At 32.1% G+C, this 23,689-nt stretch overlaps 1 protein-coding gene across 1 annotated transcript; it reads right to left on the bottom strand.

The window, feature by feature from the left end:
* Positions 1-651: 651 nt before the first annotated feature.
* On the bottom strand, positions 652-23,689 carry LOC129225993 (pre-mRNA-splicing factor SPF27-like). The gene is made up of 7 exons (XM_054860566.1): positions 23,521-23,689; positions 23,333-23,425; positions 16,841-16,911; positions 10,705-10,806; positions 6,497-6,607; positions 4,288-4,368; positions 652-1,014 (listed from the first exon to the last, which is right to left on the bottom strand). Exons 1-7 carry the CDS (start codon positions 23,593-23,595, stop codon positions 909-911), a joined length of 639 nt encoding a protein of 212 aa, XP_054716541.1. The 5' UTR covers positions 23,596-23,689; the 3' UTR covers positions 652-908.

Genomic DNA, 23,689 nt, shown 5'->3' with positions numbered 1-23,689 from the left:
TGTTTTTTACCTTCATGTACTTTTTTCAAAAAAGATAATAATGAGACTTGCTTTTTTTTATTTTGATCACACATTTTTACAATATAATTCAAAAATCATATTTTACGACTCAAAATCCAAATGGATTTTACTGCACCGAAAGAATATTGGCGTTACATAGTGGGGTAGAATCATGAAATACAAATAATGAAAGAATTTTTGAATTGCTTGTCACTTGGAATTACCAGTTCACATGGTGAGACGGCTACGATATAAATAAGATTATAGACAGTGGGAAAAAAAGGGCGTTGGAGGGGGGGGGGGGTTGTCCGGAACCCTTGGACACCCCCCTTGTATCATGCCAGTGGATCAACTCCAAGAGCAGAGCATGGTCAATGCTTTTTTCGTTGAGTATCACTGCAATAGCTTAAGAAGTAATGCTGGGATCAAAGAAAAATTAGTATACAAGTTGGCCTAAATACGAAAAAGTGCCAGTTACATTTTTGCGATAATCGCTTACCAGACGATTGATCAGTCTAATTGAACGTTTTTCTTCAAATATTTCTTTTCCAAACTTTAAATATTTCTAATTTATATAGCTTTCAAAGCTGTATACAGCTTTGCTATTTAAAACATGCAAAATCAAAAAAAAAAATACGGATATATCAGGATGAGATGATGAATTTATTATGCAAAATAAATAAACAGAGAAAGCATTCCTTTCACTGATTGTATAAATAATCTACAATTTAAAGAGTAATGCAACTTTTTTTTTGCCTAAATGAGAGAAACTAAAAGTAAATCCTGAATACAAAGCAAGCAAAATAAAGAAAATTATTTTATTTGGAAAATAACAGCAATGAATATATGTTTTAAATGTATGTGAATGGAGACATAGTTTCATCAATTTAGCAGAGTCATATCCTAAGTCAAGGTCTTTTCTTGGCACACTTCTGTTCCAAAACACTAATTTCCTTTTCCAATTCAGCACAAGCTCTTTCAATTTCATAGTTTTTACTTACAAGTCCTACCCAGCTGTAGGAAGTAAAAAACAGAATTAGAGTAAGTAATGGATAGTCAATAGCAATTAATTATTAAAGGTATAAAGCAAAATAAAATTTAAACTTTAATTATAGTACAAATATAAGTCCAATCAGGTCCGGCTCCTGGGGTAGGCAACCTACACCACCGCATAGGGCGGTAAATTTCATGATGGCAAAATGAAAAAACTCAAATTTGTTCCTTTGTGTTTTTTTTTCGCAATTTAAATTGCAGCAATGCATGAGATATGCTTGATGATTTAAGATTATATATACATACATACATACACATATATATATATATATATATATATATATATATATATATATATATATATATAATCTTTAAACCTAGCTTTAACCGGGTGAAACTGGGTTTACCCAACCCCAGTTGGTTAAATTCCGGAATTACGTTGTAAATTTTTATGAAGCAATTTTTTTTTATAGGTGTAGGTATAGGTAGTACACAAATAAAAGTAAACCAAGTTAACAATAAAAATAAAAGTTAAAAGTAATCAATGAATAAGGACATTAAGTTACTAATAAAAATGCAAATTAAAATAATCAGAGGTGTTTTTAACTTCTATTTGTTATTGCAAGATAAACTTGAATAGCATTTAGAGTTACATAAAATATTTGCCGCTTTGTAAAGACATTTTTTGGTTCCACATTTTGTTTTACAGTGGCATTTTTTGAATCCTTGACCACCAGAAGTTGCTTGTACATTTGCAAGTTACTGTAAAGACCTGTTCTCATCTGAAACATACCCAATGCTTATAAATTGGGATTCACATACAGTAAATTGATTTTTTGAAAATATTTCAGGAATTGTTCCTTTCTCATTACCCAGTTTATACAATCCGTTCTCATTACATTCAAGAACTGTTAAAATGATATTTCTAAAGTCATCCCTACCACTATCTATGTCAGGAATTTTAACTCTTTTGTTATCACCAACTTTGCAAGATAGATACTTAGTATTGGACAAAGATATCATTTTTTAGCCTGATGTGTTAAGTTTGCTTTTGTTTTGTTTCTGTTATTAATTAGATTATCTTTTTTAGAACATAAATCACATAATCCATTTCTGTTTTCGCACAGTTCACACTCAGCACTAAATACCATTTCTTCTTCACTTTCAGTTTCTTTGAGGCTTTGTTCTTGTTCTTTCTGGATCTTAATTAGTTCCTCTAAGTGCTCTTCTGTAAGGACAGTACCAATTATTTCATTCAGGAGACCATTTGACTTCAAACCAACTTTCATATCACAGCCGACCATTGCTTTATATGGTGAATGTTTTATGACATCATGATAGGCTCTGTTTTTCATTAGCTGAACAAATCTAAGTCCTTCAGACCATTTTTTACAATTTTTGTCCTTCGTCCAGGTTATGAGCATATTTTGAACATCCTGGTTTGCTCTTTCCACGCTACCTTGGCTTTGACTGGAACGTGGTGTCCCATGTATTATTTTTAATCCCGTCCACAGAAATCTTAAATTTTCAACCACTTTGTTTGAAAACTCTCTTCCATTATCGGACTGCAAAATTGACGGGGATCTGAATATGCTAAAAAAAATGTTCAACAGCACTTTAGCGACCTCTTCAGCAGTTTTACTGTTCAAGGGTCTAAGCTGCAAACTTTGTCAGATAATCTTGGTATACGAAAATAAATTTATAATTGCCATCAGGATTAGTCTGCACGTCAATCAAATCTACTTGGCAAAGACTTCATTTCATTTGATAAAATCAGCTTCCTGAGTGATATTTTTGTATTTGTTTGAGCTTCGTTCACCATTCTATTTCTACCACCATGTTCGATGGACACATGTATTTCGTGAACAATGTCAAACATATCTGTATGTATAAACCGGAGCTATTAGTTTATTAATACCACCAACATTACATACTTTTGATCTCCTTTTTTCAATTTCATCTGCAGAAGCAAACACATATTACGCATTACGCTTTACGCTTATGCAAAAATGCTTTAAATTTGCTAACAAATTGGTAAGACCCGGTATTAGCCAGCTAAAAGTTGAAGTATTGAGAACACTTTGGGTTTTAACGAACTCGGATTGATTAGACCTAGTTTCAGACGGTTAAAGGGGGAAAATTTGGAGCTCTTTGTGCTTTAGCCGCAAAGTGTTGCTAATCTCCGCTTTAACCGGTTACAGCTAGGTTTACCCGCTATTCTTACTTTAGCTGTAACATATATATATATATATATATATATATATATATATATATATATATATATATAGGGCGGACATTTGTAACCATTGCCGGGGCAGCAAAACTACAAGAGCTGGCCCAGAAACCAATCTTTATTTTTACAAAGACAGTTCAGAAATTCAGGAAATAAAGCACAAATAAAAATAAATTAAAATGGTTTTTAAATATATTAATATGAAATTGTAAATTAGTTGATATTAACTTGAACCAAAAAGAAAAAAAAACAGCTTTTAGAAGTTGTATTAAGAATGTTTTATTTAAGTTCATTTTGTGCACTTTTTTATTTGTTGTGAACATGCAAATAAATTTTGAAAGATAAGTGAAACAAAAAGTAAATAAAATAATAATAATAATAAACTAGTATATAAAAGTAGTGAACCTGTTTGAAATTAATTATGTGAAAATTAAATAATCAAGTAAAACATACATGTAGTGTTTAAACAGATTGTTTTATGGAAGGATGGGCGGGGTAATTCTATGAACCCAGTAACAGACGAAACGAGTATCAAGAGTAAATGCCTGAAATACTTTTAAAGATTGAACTGAGGGCTAGTTTTCTAGGAATTATAATGTGCCGAGAGATTGGGGTCATAAAATGACCCCTCACATCCAAACCACGAAAAATGAATGATCATTCCGTTTAATGGTGAATGGTTTGAAGTTTGAAACATTGTATTGATGCTTTCCACCACTCAAATCTAAATAATATTTTTAATTATTTTTTACTGTCATATTTTCTTACTTTTAAGTGGTTTTAGTTGCTTTTCCTTAAAAAAAAAAAAAAAAAAAAACATTACTGAGCCTCTGAAACATTTAAAATATACATGAGTAACTCTTGCAGAGAGATTCCCTGCAATTTTTTTATGCTAACAAAGTTGTTTAAATGAAAGAATACAATGTATGGGTTAAAAGAAAAGAACAATCCTCTGATGAATAGATCATTAAAAAGAATGATTTTGGCCAGACCTTATTATTAAAGTATGAAAACATTAAGAAATAAGTTATATTTCTGTAACATCACTGAAAATCATTTACCTAGATTCTAATTCTCTCAACTTTTCACCAGCTGTATTTTGAGAACTTTTTCTTTGCCAGTTAACTTCAAGGATTTTTTTCCTTAAAAAGAATATATCATATTTTACAAAAATTATGCATTGAATAATTACTTTTATCTAATTATACCTTATTTGCAAATCCTGGTAATTGCTGAGAAACCTTCAGACAATGATTTATGTAAAACATTTATTTCTGAAAGCTAAACTTAGCACTATTAATACAGCAGCAAAAATGAATTAGAGCAAGTCGGTGCATGCCCTATGTACTTCACAATAATATCCAATGCAATATTTTAAAAAACCTCAACAGTAGATATAGCAGGTAGTAGACAAGATGTGTATAGTGTAAAAAAGCAATCGAAAACTTTGTACAGTGGAATGAGTAAAAATGACTACAACGTGCATAGACAGGACGACAAAAAATTTGTCGTTCTGTCTACATTGTGTGGACTTTTCGTTCTTCTTTTATGCACTGATGAAGGGGCTTGCATATGACAGCCCCGAATAAGCTGTCTGCTGAGTTTTTAATTCTATTTTATTACTTTATTTGTACTTTATGCACATTGTTGTCATTTTTACTCAAGATGTGTATAGCTTTGAAAGTTTTTAATGCAAATATTTTCTTTTTATATGTTTATATAGTTAGCAAATGCAAAGATAAAGCAATTTCATGTATGACACTACTTTTTCAGTCTCTTTAGGACAAGTGAACACTGTTATATTATTATATCATGCAGCAATTGATATTTGGCTCTATTTAAAACTGATACTCAATCTCAAGTCTACATTTATCTAAAAAAAATAATGTGTTTTCAGAAAACAGAAAATGAAACAGTGGGAGCAAAGGGATCAAAATTGTGTCAAAATTCAAAATTTGGAGACAACCAGTACAAATAGTAGGTGAACTTGTCCTCTGTTTTGGGGTAAGAGATGGATCTGGTAGTGCTGGTAGGTGCTGCTATACAGCATGATTGGAGCTGGATCAGCAAGGTGGAGCAGCTAGGATACAGCATGATCCTAGCTGGTCGAAGATTCACGGTCTTCATTAATGGTGACCGGGGAGGTTAAATATGCCTTTGGTCACAAGTCTTCCAAGTGCAACAATACCTCTGGAGGTACTGGACCGGGGATTGCTCGGTTTTTGATCTGGATAAAAAAAATCAGAGCTGTCTTCAGGGTCCCATGCAAAAAGTTAAACCACAAATAGTGTTAGGCACAGGGGACCCTGGAATGAAAAGTGAATAGCATGATTTAGAAAAAAAAAAAAAAAAAAAGAAAGCCTACCTAGGGTCTAAACTTTGACTACGTTTTACTCAAAACTTTAAGAAACTCATTTGGGTCATTTCACTGCATTTCGGACAATTATGTAGAGTTCATAACATGATTATTTTTGCCATAATTATTTAATTTACGGTTTGATTATTTTATTTTGAGTTTGTCCTACCAACATACAAACTGAAATTAAATTATTGTGATAATCAAACAGTAACCTAAATAGTTATGGGGGAAAAAAGCGTCATCTTACCGACTCTTACCTTTGTCTAAAAAACTGAAATGGCCCACCTACATCCCTTTGCTTCTCACTGTCAAATGTAAACAGTAGAACAAGAGCAGAATAGCATGCTTGTGGTTATGATTTGAAACAGAATCCTTCAAGTAGTTTATATTAAGCAATGCACATTACTAAGTCTAAGCTAGAAATAGACCAAATTAGCTGGCTGATCTCAGGAATTTCAAATGAAATATGACCATATATGAGTTGTGATTCCAACATTCTTTATAAACAACAATTTTCAAAGAGTTAACTATACATTATTTCGTTGAATCTGTGTGCAAGTGAACAAGCAATACAAATTCAGACTTCTTACTTTTTTTGGGGTGCAAACGTGAACCTCTTATTATATACAAAATTTTATATTTTACATGCAAGAAAAAGAGTGAGAATTGAAAAAAATAAATGAATAAATAAATAAAATAAATAAATGTAGAAATCCATGAGTTATGTATAAAAGTTTCATAACTACATTAGTAGAAATAAATTTAAGATTAACATCTAACATTCAAAATATAAGAACATTATGGTATGGAATTCACAAGATATGATTACTACAATTATGATTATTGCATTATCATTACTATAATTTCAGTAAGTTTTCTCATCAAATGTCAAATAAATTCAGAAAAATTACCTTAAATCTTGCAAAGTTTTTTGAGACTGGTTAATCATGGATACTAAAACAGAGTTGCAACTTTTCCACGTTTCACAACCATATATACTCATAAGTTCTAAATTACATATTCTAAAAAAAGTCAATCATACTAAAAAGGTTAATAAAAACAATATTAATACCATAAACAATGATTACACTTTCATTGTGATTGTACTTCAAGTTACCACATTTACAGCATTAATAAATATGAGTAAGAGCAAGAAAGATTAAGGAAGGATAACAAGAAAGGAGATATAGCTTTGAAGAGATGACTGTTCAAACAATCATTGTACAAAATAAGATATAACAACATTTACTAGCAATTAAATGTTGTTACATTTAATTTTACTTTTCACACACGAAGATATTTATTTAATCATTGCGTGCTTGTCTGATGAGTAACAAAAAAAGAAAAAAAAAAAAAAGAAAAAAATTCCTAATGCTTTGTACTGACAAGGTTATTTGGCCAATTTAGAGCATTATGAAACTATTTATCTACATTCTTTTCTTTTTTTAAAAATACTTTTAATGCAAATGGAGGAGAGCGATAAGTGAAGGACATTATCTTGGATTGAATTTTTAGATGTTGTGACAGTTGGAATGATGTAACGTAAAATATACTTAAAAGTTTTAAGAAGTCCATTTTTTTTGAGACTATAATGTCTGTCCATCACGAGAAAAGCCCCCGCCAGAATGTCTACGTCTGTCTATTGCTACAGCAATGAAGAATGTCTCATTTTTCCAAGGAAAGCTTAATAAAGAATTGAACAAAAAGCACCATATTTTGCTATGGTTTTTCATTTGCCGTTCATTGCTGCTGACAGTGGTTTTAATTTATAAACTAACATTTATAAACACAATAATGTAATTTTTTAAAACTTTTTGTCTAGTGAAGCATGTTTAACAATCAGGCTTGAACAAAAAAAAAAAAACAGTAAAATTTTGTGGCGGATTGCGGAAAAATAACCTAAAAGTAAACATTTTAAATCCTCCGACTACAGGGAGAGCCCTTAAAACAAAAGCATAAATTTTACTTGTTCATATTCGAGAAAAAAAATGGCAACAGATCTTTGGTCTCAATGATTTTCTTCACGCTACAAATTATAATAAAAGCATTGATATCGAAAGTTGAGATGAAGCACTGAATAATAATTTGAATGGAGGAAAGCCTTCGAAAAATAGGGATTTTATGTCGAAATCTAAGTGTCATAATTAATAGTTTTTAATTGATATCTCTACTAATTATTATTGGAGGATTATGTTAAATAGCCAAACATAAAGACGGGAAAATCAGGAATCTATCGATACTTGGCTCGATGGTCAGTTTATTGGCGTTTGAGAGAAGTAACTAGGACATACATACATAGGTACATATGCTCAGTTTTCAATTATATAAGATTACATACATTTCATTTGTTTTTACAAATGAATTTAAAGGTGCAAGATATACATTTTTACTGAACTGCTTATCTTATGGCATACAAAAATTATTTACAAAATAATTTAATGAAATAAAGTAAAGTGCAACATTAATCATTAGAAGTGAAAGGCAGATACAAATATTTTGGTTTGCTAGCAAAAGTACAGTCGGACCTCCATATATCGAAGTAGCAAATTGCCGGAAAAAAATTCGATATATAGAAATTTCGATAGATGGGAACGATCTTATTTTATCATAAAAGTCTCCTAAAACATAAAAATAAAAGCTGACTTTCGTGTATGATACCCAATTTATAATTTACACGAGTATCGGACTAATTGAAAGTTGATGATTAAAAAATTAACAGAAATGATATTTTTGCGCCAACTATATATCTTCATATTCTTCGGCAATTCAACTTGATCGCAACATCAGGGGATTTTTGTTTTAACAAATGTGATCGAGAGAAAAGTAAAAAATTAATCTACTTAACTTGACTGATTTTTACAGAAGCTAAGAAGACTAGAAATGATAATTAACAAACAAAAGGGATTAAATTTGAAATTTAATTTTTTTTTTGATTTAATTTGAAACTGATTTTACAGTGTTACTGGTTACAGCTAAGTTTTGAAATAAACTTGAGGGAATTTAAGAACTTCAGAATGGAACAACGGCATAACTACACACCTTTCAACCCCAGATTTCTTATGAGTTCCGCAGTAACCTTTAGTGGACGTAATTTTCTCCTCTAACCTTCATTTTTCATGAGACAAACAGTCTAAAGAGGAAAAAAAAAATCTACGAATGTCTCGAAAAAAAATCGATATATAGGGATTTTTTTGATATATAGAAACTATTTTTCTATATGATGAACGTAAAAATTTGCTGGGATTTCGATATGTAGAAAATTTTGATATGTGGAAGTTCGATATATGGAGGTTCGACTGTAAATATGCATAATGACTGAAAATGATTGTTTAAATTCAATATTTTTAAAGCGAAGCATAACAAGGTTTCGCTCTTGAAATTAATTTCAAAAGGGTTATTTTACAAAGAAATTTATGCATGGTTAATAAGAGCATGTTCAATGAATAACTTTAGAAACTGGTTGTCGCCAATCTTTAAGTTTTGGCACTTATATACCTTTGCTTCTCACTGCCTGAAATATACTATATATTTTAAACGATTAAATAATATGTTCAACAAAAAGAAAACAAAAAAGATTCAAAGTTGGCACATTGTCGCCTCAGAGCAACAGTAAGACATCTAATCCCAGGAATAACAGTAAGATAATGCAGAATGGCAGCATCTTGTTAAAAATGTAAAAAATATTTCAATTATATTAAAAAGAAATAATGCTTTACTGACAGTTAAGAACATATTTTACAATCTTTCATCAAAGTCTAAGAAGGCACATTGCTTATTTTTAAGGTATACTGAACCTTTCCAAGGCAAAGTAAAAATAATTCAAAATTTCATTTGTTTTACTTTCATGCATTCAGATATGGTTAATTTTCATGTTTTGTTGTAGTATGCAATATCTTGAAGACTACCGTATATACCCACGTATTAGTCGACCTCCCCCCACTTTTAGGAGGAAAATCAGGAAGAAATTAAAAACCCGTGTATAAGTTGAGCTCCTACTTTTAGAAAAAATCGGGAACAATTTGCCGCTAATTTTGAACATAAATGCTGTAAAAAGGAGGAAACTGAAATGCAATGAACATTTTTATGTTAAAAAACGTCCGATTATTACTCTTTTGCACAAAAAGCGTTCACTTCTGCCATCACGATTTTTGTAAAGGGTTTTGATTTTGCTGTTAGAATTTCTGTTACTTATTGCTTTTATTTTGAATAAATATAAATAAAATTCTGCACTGTAGCCACATTATACATTATTCTTTAAAAAAATAAGAACTCATTGGCGATTATCCGGAAAATTCACGAATACGACGATTCCTGCATGTTTCGCGTAGTCGGCCGTTTACTGTAATTATTTAGTCTTTATTTCACAATCAGGCCATCCGAAATTATAACAGAATGTGTAAATATTTACTTCTATAGCATCTGCATAAAAGGTTTGGACTAAAATCAGGAAAATGTTCATGTTTTCGAGTGTTTTTTAAAAAAAATTGTTAGTAAAAAATTTTTGGAAGTTTTGCACCGCATATAAGTCAACCCCCTAACTTTTAACCAGAGATATCCCACTCGCGTACATAGCAAAGTTGAGGTCTCTCCCCCCCCCTTTAGTATTCCTAATAAACGGTTGTACTTTGTTTTTATTGTTAACAATTTTTAATGTTAATATAAGAAAAATTATTTAAATCAATTTATTAGTTAAAAAAATTATTTCAACTATGATAAATACACATATTTCTTTTAATTTTCATTAAAATGTGAATCATTATGCATACAAGCAGTATGTATGCACATATTAGTGGTGTGCTTTTATATAATATAGTTTCGGCCTGGTTAAGACCAGTTTTGGCCGGTTTGTGCCAGTGGCATGGCCAAAGTTGGTTTTGTCTGGCCAAAACTAGAACCTTGATTTTTTGTACAAGCAAACATCGTGTACAAAGCAAACATTTGCTTTGTACATGATTATTCAAAAATTTCTTAATTTCAGGATAAATACACCTAACACAAATCCACAGAGAAAAAAATTCACCAAATGCTTTGTAATTCACAGGAGCAATAACAACAACAAAAGTTTACTAAAAGCATTACTATGCAATTAAATAATAATATGCATATTTTGTATATTTACCTCGTGGCTTGATGTTCTAATTGGGCCATTGAGTTTTCAACACATTCTGTCCATGCAGATAAGTCAGACATTTTCCCTGCCTGTGGTTGCGGTAATTCATACCTAAATATGATTAAATAAATAAGCTTTTTTAGAAATCTTCAAAGTAAACATTTATCAAAATCATATTCATCTTTTATGAAATGTGTTGAAAGCAGGGTTGGTTAAAACCATTGAGAAGGAATAGATGGAGAGAGTGCAACCCTACTATCCCGATACGGCAACAGTACCATGTGACATGGGCAGCAATATCGAGTTGACCGTAACCGCTGAAGAAGTTTTCATTAGCTAAAGCCATGAATGATAAAAACATTTAACTGTAGAAGGGAAAAATTAGATTTATAGCATTAGTGCAGTATTGTAGTATTATAAACTGAAAAAAAAAGATACACCAGAAGGTCCAGTAACTTTTCACAGGTATGTACGAATGTTTTTTTACTTCTAAATAAAAAAAGAAAACTTATCTATGCATTCAACGACTACATATCCCACAGTTGTCTATAATTTTTAAGTTTTTGTACTGATTTTACCTATAAATGTAATAAAACATTGTATATCATGAATGCAAATAACATTTTAGTTCCATACAAACACTTTCTACTTAACTATTAATTAATTTAATGGCTCTCAAGTATTTTGTGTACATTTGCTTTGTTGGCGAGTAGCTTCTCGCCAAGTTCCTGTGAACAGTTGATGCATTTAAAACAAGTTTTAGATTTGATTGAATTTAAACATTAGTATGCCTGCGTATGAAATAATTTCAAAATATTGATTACAAGACATAAGAATCTATAAATTTTCAGTCAATAACAAAACATTTTCAACATATATTTCTATATACCCGTCATTACAAGGAATAAACATCAAAACAAATGAAAAATGCAGTTACATTATATTTTAAAGTCCGGGAAGAAGGGGAGAGGGGGAGTCCAATTATTTAAATCTGGAAAAAGGTTCGCGGCGTTGCCTATGCAAGTAACAATAATCAGAAACGATACCTTTTAGAACTTATCTTTCAGCATTGCTCAAAACTCTGTTAATCTTCTAATAATTCTTATAGGGAAAGTTTCAGTACTATTTCTTAAAAAAAAAAAACACACACACACGCTAAATTTAACTATAACGATGAACAACAATAAAAACTCATCACAATAATTCAGGCTGAAAACTTTCGCTTACTCACAACATAATTGGTCGATCTAATGTTCTCAGAAAAAATAACACTCTTATTTGTTAAAACATGTTTCCAAAACATAATAAAAATAAATTTACGCAGACGATAAATTAAAAAGTTGGGCAGTTGAATAATTCTACTTTGTTTTTTTCTTGCTTGGCTTTAATCTTTTTTAATAATACACTAACTACCAATAAGTATTTGGACACCTATGCAAATGTCGATATCTGCTGTCCTAAGGTAAGTCACGGCCTCTGCCGGTATATATCGTGTAGGAAACAACATCGGCTTTAGTCGCATGCAAGATGCATCGCAGTTCGGAGCTCTCTGATTTCGAGATAGGTATAACTATCGGGTATCACAAATGTGGCCGATCCTTAAGGGCGATCTGAAGTACTTACTTGCGATCTGAAGTACCCAAAATCAACAGTAGCCTATGTGATTAAGAAGTGGAGGGTGAGCTGTCATTGTCGGAATGTGCCCCGAGTCGGCAGACCAACGAAACTGGGAGATAGAGACCGACGAGTGCTGTTCTGAGAAATTCGGAAGAACAGCACCCAAACGATGGCCCTCATCTGCGAGAAGTTTCAACAGGCATCCGGGAGTATTGTTTCATATAATACCATCACCAAGGAAGTACATCTGCTTGGTTTTCATGGTCGTGCTGCTGCCGATAAGCCTTTGATCACAAAGTCTAACCGCGCTGTTCGGTTAATGTGGTGCAAAGCACATCGAAATTGGACCGTAGATCAGTAGAAACAGGTTCTTTGGAGTAACGAATCAAGGTTTACCCTTTACTGTTCGGATGGCAAGGTCTGGATCTGGCGTCTACCAGGAGAACGTCTCCTGCCAGAATGCATTGTGCCAGCAGTCAAGTTCGGCGGAGGTGGAATTATGGTTTGGGGATGTTTCTCTTGGTATGGGCTGGGACCCTTGGTTCCCATTCATGGTAAGCTCAACTCCGATGCCTTCTGCACTATTTTGGATGACATTGTGCTTCCTACGTTGTGGCAGTTTTACGGGTTGGACCCCTGTTACTTTCAGGACGACAATGCTAGTTGTCATGTTTCGACGTTAACCAAAGCTTGGTATGGTGCCAATGGAGTTCATCGAATGGACTGGTCTGCCCAAAGCCAAGACCTGAACCCTATCGAGAACCTCTGAGAGGAGTTGCATCGCCGAATTCAGGGGTGCACTCCCCGTGCAAAATCGGTGAAGGAACTTCTATGTCTTCTCCAAGCTGAGTGGAAGAAAATACCACTAGCTGTCATACAAAGACTTGTGAAAAGTATTCCCCTGAGGGTTCACTCTGTAATTGCCTCTCGTGGAAGCTCTACCAACTATTGATTTTGAATAAAGTTAGTTTTTCTTTTCTATCACAGGTGTCCAAATACTTATTGGTAGTCAGTGTATTGCTTCTTGGAAGCAGACGATATTTTTTTACAATTCATACTCATTTGATCTGAACAGAGACGGGCAGACTTTACCAAAATAAAGAGATACTTTTAATTTTCACAAAGTGTCTCGATCCACCAGAATATGTTTGTAAAAATTATATATAAATTAGTAATGCTAATAAGTGTTGCATATTTTTTTACGTACATAGTTAAAACAGGAAGAAAGACACATTCTAAAACCCTTCTGGTAAACAATCAACGTTTAAGAGTCGAAATTCAAGATAATAAAATCAACAAACCTAATAAATCTTTATGTGCTGAAACACAATTCAAAATACAATTCATCCGAAATCAGTCCTTATTAAAAGATTTGCACTGCATATTATTTGCTACTTTGGTAAGCTTGGTGTACAACTACTGATTGCTAGTTTTGCGTGTTCAGAATCAGAGTCGGCTCTAAAATTCCCGGATTTGGAGTCAGACTGATTTTGAAGCAAAATGTTCGAAGCCAGAGTTTGAAGGTTTTGAAACCTCCGAGTTGAGTTCAGAGTCGGATTGCTTTTGGAATGAAAGAGTTGGAGTCTGAGTCAAAAAAGGATCTAAAATTCCCTGAGTTGGAGTCGGTTCTTCTTCTTTCGACTCCGCAACCCTAATTTGTTGCAGGACTGCTGAGTTGGAGTCGGACTGATTTTGGAGTTAAAAAGTCGGAGTCAGAGATCAAAGGTTTCGAAATTCCAAGTCAAAATCTGAGTCAAACTGCTTTTTGCGTAAAGGATTCGGAGTCGGAGTTGGAGGCTCTAAAGTTCCCTGAGTCAGAGTCGGTCATTTTTTTCTGACTCCACAACCCTAATTCGTAGCAGGGCTGCGGAGTCGGACTGATTTTTAAGTAAAATAGTCGGATTCGAATGCTCTAAATTCTCGGAGTTGGTCATTTTACTTCCAACTCCGCATCCCTAATTAGTAGCAGGGCTGTGAAGTCAGACTCTGAGCCAAACTGATTTTGATGCAAAGAGTCACGGCTTTTAAACTTCGAGTTGAAATCATAGCCGGACTGTGTTTTGGGTATAGGAGTTGGAACCAGAGTCTGTTATTTTTTCTATAACTCTTCAGCTCTGATTTGTAGCCCCGACATCATAGAGCTGTCGCATGAAAAATGTTTAAAGCCAAAAGAGCGATTGCGAGCCAAAACGCGACAACTTCCCAGCCAAACTAGTCACCTGACCTGGGAAACATCGGGTGCCAAGCTTATCTCATTGAGACATTTGCTGTCGCTCCCTCCATTAGTATTCCTTCTCAATGGTTAAAACCACTGGTAGAAACCGGTTAAAACCGGCATGGTAAAAAACCTATCCACACACATGGATATATGCCACATTTGTGGCAAAATGATATGAAAGAAATTACTGAGTTATATAAGAGGAAATGCTCAGGAAAAACAATTAAATGCTGACCCAAAGTGCAATTTATCTTTAATATCATCACCATTCCAAATAGCGAAGATTTTATATAGTCAGGCAGAACTAACAGTTTTTATGATCCAGAAACAAGCAAGATTAACAAGATTTTCATGGATTGCACTTTTTACTTCCTATTACAAAAAAAGGAAGTATTGTATTCGCAAAAAAAGTTTCACTCAAAAATCAATCTTAATTTCCATTTTGCTCAACCCCGAATGAATGTTAAGCTTTTTGCGACTCCACCACACATGGAAAAGTGCCTAAGAACATATAGACATGTGAAATATCCATTTTGATGTTTCCTGAGCTAGTTACAACGAGTTTTCTCGTGACGTCTGTATGTACGTATGTATGTTGCATAACTCAAGAACGGTATGTCCTAGAAAGTTGAAATTTGGTACATAGTTTTCTAGAGGGGCCTAGTTGTGCACCTCCCCTTTTGGTTGCATTCGGGTGTTTCTATTAGAAACACCCGAAAAGACCCCCTTAGACTAAGGGGGTCTTTTTGGGGGGAAATCATTGTTAATTTCAATGTAAACTCAAGTGGTGTTACAATTTGGCGGACACTTGGCGATATATCGCCAGTCTTTTGGTCTCCAACTTGGCAACAAATTTGGTGATTTTTTTTTTAAATACCTTGTTTTAATTTGGCCACTGTTTGTGATATTTAGAGAGTAAACTATTGAATCACATTAAAATTGCCAATAATGGGAAAATGACACTAAATTGGAGTAAAAAGAAGTCGTATGAGGCACACATCAGCTGTTTTTTTTTTTTTTTTTTTTTTTTTGTACTGGTTCAACTAACTTGACTAGAAAAATAAGTTTCAGAAAATGAGGCTCCTTTGTTTTGCAAAGCAGTATTATGTACAAAATCTATGTTAATATTGGTAAGTAAAACTCTGTCCCTTTCTTCTTAAGCACATGATAATCCCATCCACTTTGGATGAAGCACATAAGGTATTAGTTTTAGCACTTTGGATGAAGCACATACGGTAGCAAATGATAACCAGCAACTTCCTGTTTAAATCTGTATGTCACATCCCTTTCTTAAACACCAATAAGATTATGGTTCTTCGTTAGATTAATCCAACTGTTACAAGCATCTGTAATTGAACAAATTTCTTTCTGAACAAAATCAATGGATTTTACTTTGTACAATAAATGAAACGGATTTGCATTTTTTAGATTACCTAAGCAAATATGATTAAGATATTAAGTAATTGCTAGAACTATTAAAGACATCTTTTATTTTTTGCCAGTTTTTACCGTTTGAACCAGTTTCTGGCGCTGGCAGAGCAAAAACCAGTTTCTGCCAACCCTGGTTAAAAGTACTCAAAGTTACTTAAATAAAGAAAAATTTAAAAAAAAATATATGTTCCTTTTTGTTTCGGATAAAATTTTGGCTATGCAAAACATACATTACAAGATAAATTAAGAAAATTGTTTCAATGTTACAAGTAATCACATGAAAGGTTCAAAACATTTTGATAACATAATACAAATTACTGAGTATTTTAAACGAATTCATACAAGTGCTGTTAATTATTCAGAAATCCTCAGCTTTATGCCAACACTGAAGTTTAACCTTTGTTTTATGAGATCAAAATGAATGTAAATGCTGTATTAATAGATACTATTTCAGAAGCTAAATCCAACAGTATAAATTCAGCATTTTTCCGAGCTGGTTGCAATTGCGAATAGTTTAGCTTGGCAAATATTTTACTTTACATGGACAACTTTCAATGTGCAATTAAAATTCACGAAATTTTTGGCCCACAAAACCATTAATATCTTTATTTTCTCAAAAGTTATGGCTGACTAAAATAAGTGCTTTTTTTTACAGCATATAAACTACTATATAAAGATTGATGATACGTTTTAAAATCGGGTGTTGAGGGATAGTGGAGAATTCTATAAGTTCAATGATTAATAAAATAGAACTGCTGCAATATTTATCAAATATAAGAACTGCAAGTTTATACTAGGCTAAAAACTAGAAAACAAAGAGAATCCTCATTGTAAAGCATGGAAGAACAGAAATGATAAAAATTAAGGGAAACATATTACCTTTTCATACTTAGTACTTCCATAGGTAATCTAGCTTGAAGTCTTTCAAATTCTGTTTTAATTACTTCAGTCTGTAGAGAATACATTAAATTGCTTTAATCAACAGAATATAAACTAAATAATATATTCGAGGGTAGTTCTCAAAAGGTGGGAGCAAAAAAGATAATTCTGAGCAATTTTTAAAATTTTCAAATTTGACATCAATTTTTTTTAATTGCACAGTATGTACACCTAGAACATCATATATAAACATAAAAAGCCAGAAGGTATTTATAAAAATTAAAAAATCAGCAAATTTAATGATCAGTCTGTAGGTAACAGATTTTGGACATCATTATAATGTAAGTTTCACCTTTTCGAATGAAAATTTTATGTATTTTTTAAACTTTGCAATTAAAAATAAAAGGATTAATGAAGTACAGTAAAATTCCTCTAATGCGGGCACTAACGGGAAAAAGTTTTTTGTCCACAACAGAGAGGTGTCCGCAGGACAGGGGTTTAATAATGTTATTTGCATTGGAACTGGGGAATTAAAAATTGTTTTTCACAATTGGAAAGTTATCGCGTAAAAGCAGAACTAGGTAGTTTTTCAGTGTTCTTTTGACAGAATTGCGTTACATTATTTTCATACATTAGCACTGTATTTAAGAATAATCTATCATTGTACACACTGCTGGCTGGTGAGTAGTGGCATTAAAATTGTGGTTGTGTAATTAAAATGGAGGTTAAGAAAACAAATTTTTCGAAAATTTAAATATAGATATATATCTATGATATAATGTAACAAGAGTTTTTTATGAAGTATTTTTTTTTTAATTGTACAATGATTTAGATTTTTCAGGCAAACAAACTAATACCATTGTTAGAGCTTGAGTATTTTATTTATTATGCTTTTTCACCCCACAGACTCACTGTGTGTTCAGGGGGGGGGTACCCCCATGAGTCCTCCTCCTTACTACTGGTGTTCTTGCTTTTCGCATTTTCCCCTCTCTAGTCCCTCAAAAAATATTAACGGTTAATATATTGCTTTCTTTCTCCTCCAAATAAAACTATGTTCTGGAGACAGTAAAAATGGGGTTGATTGCAATAAAAAATACTAACACAAACGAAAAACTTAAAATTCACATTGCTTCTGGGTACGTCCACAGCAATTGAACCTTTTTTCCCAAATTTTTTTTTCATGAAACCTCAAGTGTTATACACCATTTTAATCCTCAGAAATTGATGTTACTGAAAATGTAACTTAAATTTCCACATAGATAAATATACAATGAAAATTTAATGGGAATTAAGATCACTCAATTTTATTTCCACTAAGGCTTAAAATGTTGATTTTGTAAAACTGACTAAGGATCTCCCTTTTTTCAAAAAAAATAGATACTTTGCATTTAATTTAATAGAGTATAATCTTATTTATCATATGTATGTAGTTAAAACATTTTTATTATTAATTAATAGCTAATTTCAAGTGCTTAATTAGTAGTCAATACATGCATGTCACAAGAGTAACAAAAACATATCAAAGCTTTAATTTTGAAAAAACTTTTTAAAATTTTCACTTCAAACTTCATATTTTCTGATTTGTTAACATCAGACACATTTTACACTAAATATTTCATTTTTTTAATCCATAGATTAAGCTCTGGGGTGATGTCACAAGAGTAACATTTTACTGTCACAAGAGTAACATTTTGTTCTCAGTAGGTTGACTTCTAAGTAATACTAAAATGAAATCAAATAAATAAGATCAAAATAAAAATAAACAACAATCCTTCAAGTTGAGTACAGTGGCTCCCAAAAGTGTTCGTACACCTACGACTTTCAATGAAATAGGCCATTATCCATTGGTTAGAATTAATATTTCGGAATAGGTATTTTATTATAAAATCTATGATCTATTTTTAACAAAACTACACGAAAATGTTTAATAAAACATTAAAACATAATTTTTAAAAAATCAAAAACCAAAAATTGCCGGAAATTTTATGTCACAAAAGTCTTCGTACACTTTGAAAAAATGTCAAAAAATCAGTAAATAATCTAACTTTTTACAAAGTTATTATTTAGTAGAATATCATGCAGTATCAACAACAGCTTTTAAACGTCTGGGAATAGATTTCATTATTTTTTCTTTCTTTTTTTGTGCAATTTCTGAGCAAGTATTAGGCCGCATTTCAAGTCTTACTATTTCTAGTTCGTTTTTCAATGGTGTATTTTCGTAATCTAGCTACCAGATATCTCCAAATATGTTCCATTAAGTTTAAATCTGGCGATTGAGGAGATATTTCTAAACTTAAGGACAATTTTTGAGGCACCAAACGCAAACGTGTGCTTCTTATTATTATCTTGATAAAAAACAAAGTTGTTTCCGATTACCAAATTTTGCGTTAATAGTTTAAAATTGTTTTTTAAAATATTTAAAGGAACAGCATAATTCATTATTTCATCAAAAAATTCCAAATTTCCAAGTCCTAATGATGTAATGCACCCTCACACTAGAACACCATCACCGTCCTGATTAACTGATCCAACTAAGTTCTTAAGATTAAATTCCTCATTTTTTCTTCTATTTACAATTACACAACAATTTAACCCAAAATGTTGAATATATTTTCATCTATAAGTAAGACGTTGTTCCAAAACGTTTTGAGCTTATTTATCATGGATATTACGACGGAAAGCGTAAGCTAACTGTTTTTCGCACGAACAAGAAAATTTCTGCGGGAAGAGGTCCAGTTTAATCCAGCTAATCAGAGAACTTGGCGAACAATTTTAGGTGAAAATTAAACGTAAAATGTTTCATTCAATTCTGCAGAAACTTTTTCAGCACTCAAATGTGTATTTTTCATAATTTTTTTAACTGTAAACCTCCGATCACCCATTGTTAACTTTGCCAGTTGACCTTTTCTTACCTTGTTTCCGATCCGATTCTTGTCTTTAAAGCATTTTGTCAAGCACTTCACTATAGAATTGTATAAATTACTTAATTTAAAGACATTTTAAACAAATTTATGGCTACTGTGAGGCAAAAAAATCAAATTTCGAATCGTGTTTGTTGTTTTTTACGAATACCAGCCATTTAAAAATAATAAGTAGTATATTAGGGAATAAATAAACATAAAATTAATGCTAAGTGACTTTACAGTGTCAACACAGTACAAAAATAATAAAAAAACGACATGTGATAATTTTAATCATGAATTTATTCGAAAATATTTCAGTGTACGATGACTTTTGTGGCGTATCTTTTCTCTTTCTCTTCGTTTTTTTGACAAATTTCAAAAATAAAATCTGGAAATATTTTGAAAAAAAACTACTGCGTTTTATTCTGAATGGCATAGGAATGGTGTGAAAAAAAATTGGACTTCATATTCGAATTCAGTTTTGCGTTATTTTGGTTTTACTAAAAAATTTCAAGGTGTACGAACACTTTTTGGGAGCCACTGTAGTTATCTTTCTGATCAGAATAATTCTGAAGTATTTAATTAGACACTTAATCAAGGTGATTAATTCTTAATTATACTTCATCAGTGGATCAATTCTTCAAACACATTATACTTTTAATTATGCTATTAGTATATATTTTCATATACTTTCTAATTGTGTTTTATTTGGAATGTATGAAATATCAGGTTTAGTGAAACAGCTCAACTTATTCATTTTTAGTTTAATATGCACATGGTGTTTGCTTTCTTCTTAGTGTTACCATTACTTAAAATTTCATTTTGGTTTCAACAAGAAGTCTGTTTGCAATGGAGGAAATAGCTCAAAATAAGAGAAAAAATGCTGCAGAGCGTCAGAAATTATGGAGGCAAAGGCACAAAAATGAAAAAGAATATTTGAAGATGAGAAAGAAGCAAAACAAAACATATTATGATAAAGTGAAAGGATTGATATCAGAATCTGAAAAGGCTTTGGCAAGAGAAAAGGCGAAGCTTAGGAAAAGAAAAGGTAGAGAATTAGCAAAAGTCAGACATGGTAATGAAACAAAGAAATCTTTAACTCCGCAAGCTTTAGGGAGAATGATGAAGCGTATAGAAAGAAAACTTCCAAGATCGCCTACTAAGAAGCTTTCTGTCATTACAAATTTAGCTCAAAAATCTGGTGTAATTCTAAAAACCACCCCAGTTCCTAAAGCTAATGTTTGTTTAACTAGCACAGCGCATAAATTAGTAACCGATTTTTATCTTCGAGATGATATAAGTAGAGTTGATCCTTCAGCTAAAGCTGCATTAGTACAGCGTAAGAAGAATCAAAACAATGCCATAAATCCTAGGCGGTATTTATTATTTACAATAAGGGAAGCTTTCCAAATATTTAAAGACACATTTCCTGACATTAAGATTGGGAAATCATCATTTGCAGCAATGAGACCTAGTTTTGTAAAACCATATAGAGGCATTCCCCAGAACATCTGTATTTGTCGATACCATGAAAATTTCGAAGAAATTTACAAAGCAATAGCAGAGGTATTACCCACCTTTAATGTAGGATCACCTAAGGATTTAATAGATTTTATTTGTTGTGATACATCTTCATTTGAGTGTATGAACTCTGAATGTGTGATTTGCGAAGATAATATAAAAATACTTTTTGAAGAAGTAGATATCCAAAATGAAGAACAGCGTATTAGTTATTTTCAGTGGAAAAGCATTGCTGGATGTTTTGAGAAGATAAAAGTAACTGAAACCATCATTAATGCTTTACATGATTTGAGAAAGCAATTGTACCCTTTTCTGCTTCATTTATTCACTCAATCCTCAACTCAGGCATATTTTCAGTATGCAAAGAGCAACACAAATACTGAAAGTATTGTGTTGCAAGTAGATTTTGCAGTAAACTATACCTGCCTTTATCAAGATGAGATCCAGTCTGCACACTGGTCAAATCCGCAAGTTACTGTTTTTACAGCAGTCATATGGTGTGAAAGTGGCCAAGTGAAATCGTATGCTATTGTTTCTGATAACATAACACATGATAGATTTTCTGTAAATGCATTTCTTCGCAAAATTTTATAAGACCACCTTAAAGGAAACGCATCTGTAAAAAATGTAAGCATTTTTTCTGATGGTTGTGCAGCACAATTCAAACAAAAATACAATTTTTCTAACATGTCTTTGATTAAATCAGATTACAATTTGAACAAACTTAGTTGGACATTCTTTTCAACAGCGCATGGAAAAGGAGCTGTTGATGGAATTGGTGCTGTTGTTAAAAGATACGTTTGGGGTGAAGTACGTGCTAAAAAAGGAATTGTAAGAAATGTTGCAGACTTCACAAAAATCGTTGATGGAAAAACAAAAGTCAATGTTATCCACATTTCAAACGAAGAAATCGAAACAGCCAAAGAACGTGTGTCACCTCAATGGGAAAAAGTAAAAAGTGTGAAAGGCACGCAAAAAATACATTTTGTTAAAGCAAGGCGCGATGCAATCCACTACAAGCCCTATCCGCAACATCACTCATTCATAAAATATAGATTTAATACCGAAAACATTGATGAAAAAAGTGACAATACTGATGATGACAGTGAGGTTTTACTTAGCTCAGAAGCAAAGAATGAGAAGCTGCAATGTGGTCAATGGGTATCTTTAACATATGATGGTGCATGTTTTTATGGCATGATAACTGCTGTTATGAATGAAGAATACCAGGTTAAGTGTTTGTTCCCAACAAAAATAAAAGGAGTTTTCAAGTTTGAGCCTGATGAGCACAGTATTTGGTACAAAAAAAACAAAACAAATTATAGCTAATGCTGATGCTCCCACCTTAATCAACTCTCGAGGATTTTATAGAATATAATTGTTTTATTATTTATTAAATTTTCCATGCCTTAAAATGTAATAAATGTTTAAAAGTTCTATTATATGAAAATAAATGTATCAAAGTATCAATTTAGTGTCTTAAAAGTGTATCAAATTTTACATTTGTCCAGAAATACTATTTTGGACAAATTGTCACAAGAGTAACGTCACAAGAGTAACACTCTGTTTTTTACAAAAGCAAGTGCAATATGTTAACTTGTAATCAGATAACTTTTTTGCTACTATCCTTTTCAAGAGCAATAATACCTTTGGTAAATCTCTGAATTTCAATCTATTATTCCTGTACAATTCACAGGACTTGTAGCTCAAACTTAAAATTTGAAATTTGCCTTTTCCATTGGTCACAAGAGTAACAAATGTTTAATCTTCTCCCAAGGGAAGCAAAATTTCTTAAATTATAATTCAAATATGTTTTTTTAAGCAAAACACACATGACTTTCTGAAATAATCCTGAATTTTAACCTAAATGTATAATGTGACATAATAATTGGAAATAACCACACAAATTTTCTCTGATGGTCACAAGAGTAACGGTGGACGTACCCTTCTTTAAAAACAAAATGAGCAAGCCTATTTAGTCTAATATTAAAAAAAAAAACGATTTGCATTTTCAATTGCATTCATTCAAAACCCTTACATAAAACACTGATGAAAGCAAACAACGTACTTCAAAAGCATGTAAATTTAAGGGAGGCAAATGTTCCAAATAGTTTTTTGTCGGACGATAACGTCGAGTTTCCTCTTCCACCATAGCAAACACCTGGAAAAAAAGAAGCAAACAGTAAATCGAAATCTAAATTAAAACATTGCGTAGACAATGAAGTGGGGTCTTTGGTATTAGCAATCCAAACATACAGCATCGCGAACTCCAGGCTCATCGTATCCTTGATCAATATAAGGCAATGCATCAACAATAACTTCACCTGCCATTATTTACCGTAAGATAACAGTACAGCTAATTTAAATATCACGTAATAGCTTTTTATTTCGTGTTCAAATCCACAGCAACAAAGCGCCGACCGAA

The sequence above is a fragment of the Uloborus diversus genome, chromosome 7, assembly GCF_026930045.1.
Source record: "Uloborus diversus isolate 005 chromosome 7, Udiv.v.3.1, whole genome shotgun sequence".
In the NCBI taxonomy this organism is placed as follows: Eukaryota; Metazoa; Arthropoda; class Arachnida; order Araneae; family Uloboridae; genus Uloborus; species Uloborus diversus.
The sequence above is the reverse complement of the archived record's forward strand: the minus strand, read 5'-3'. Positions and strand labels throughout refer to the sequence as shown.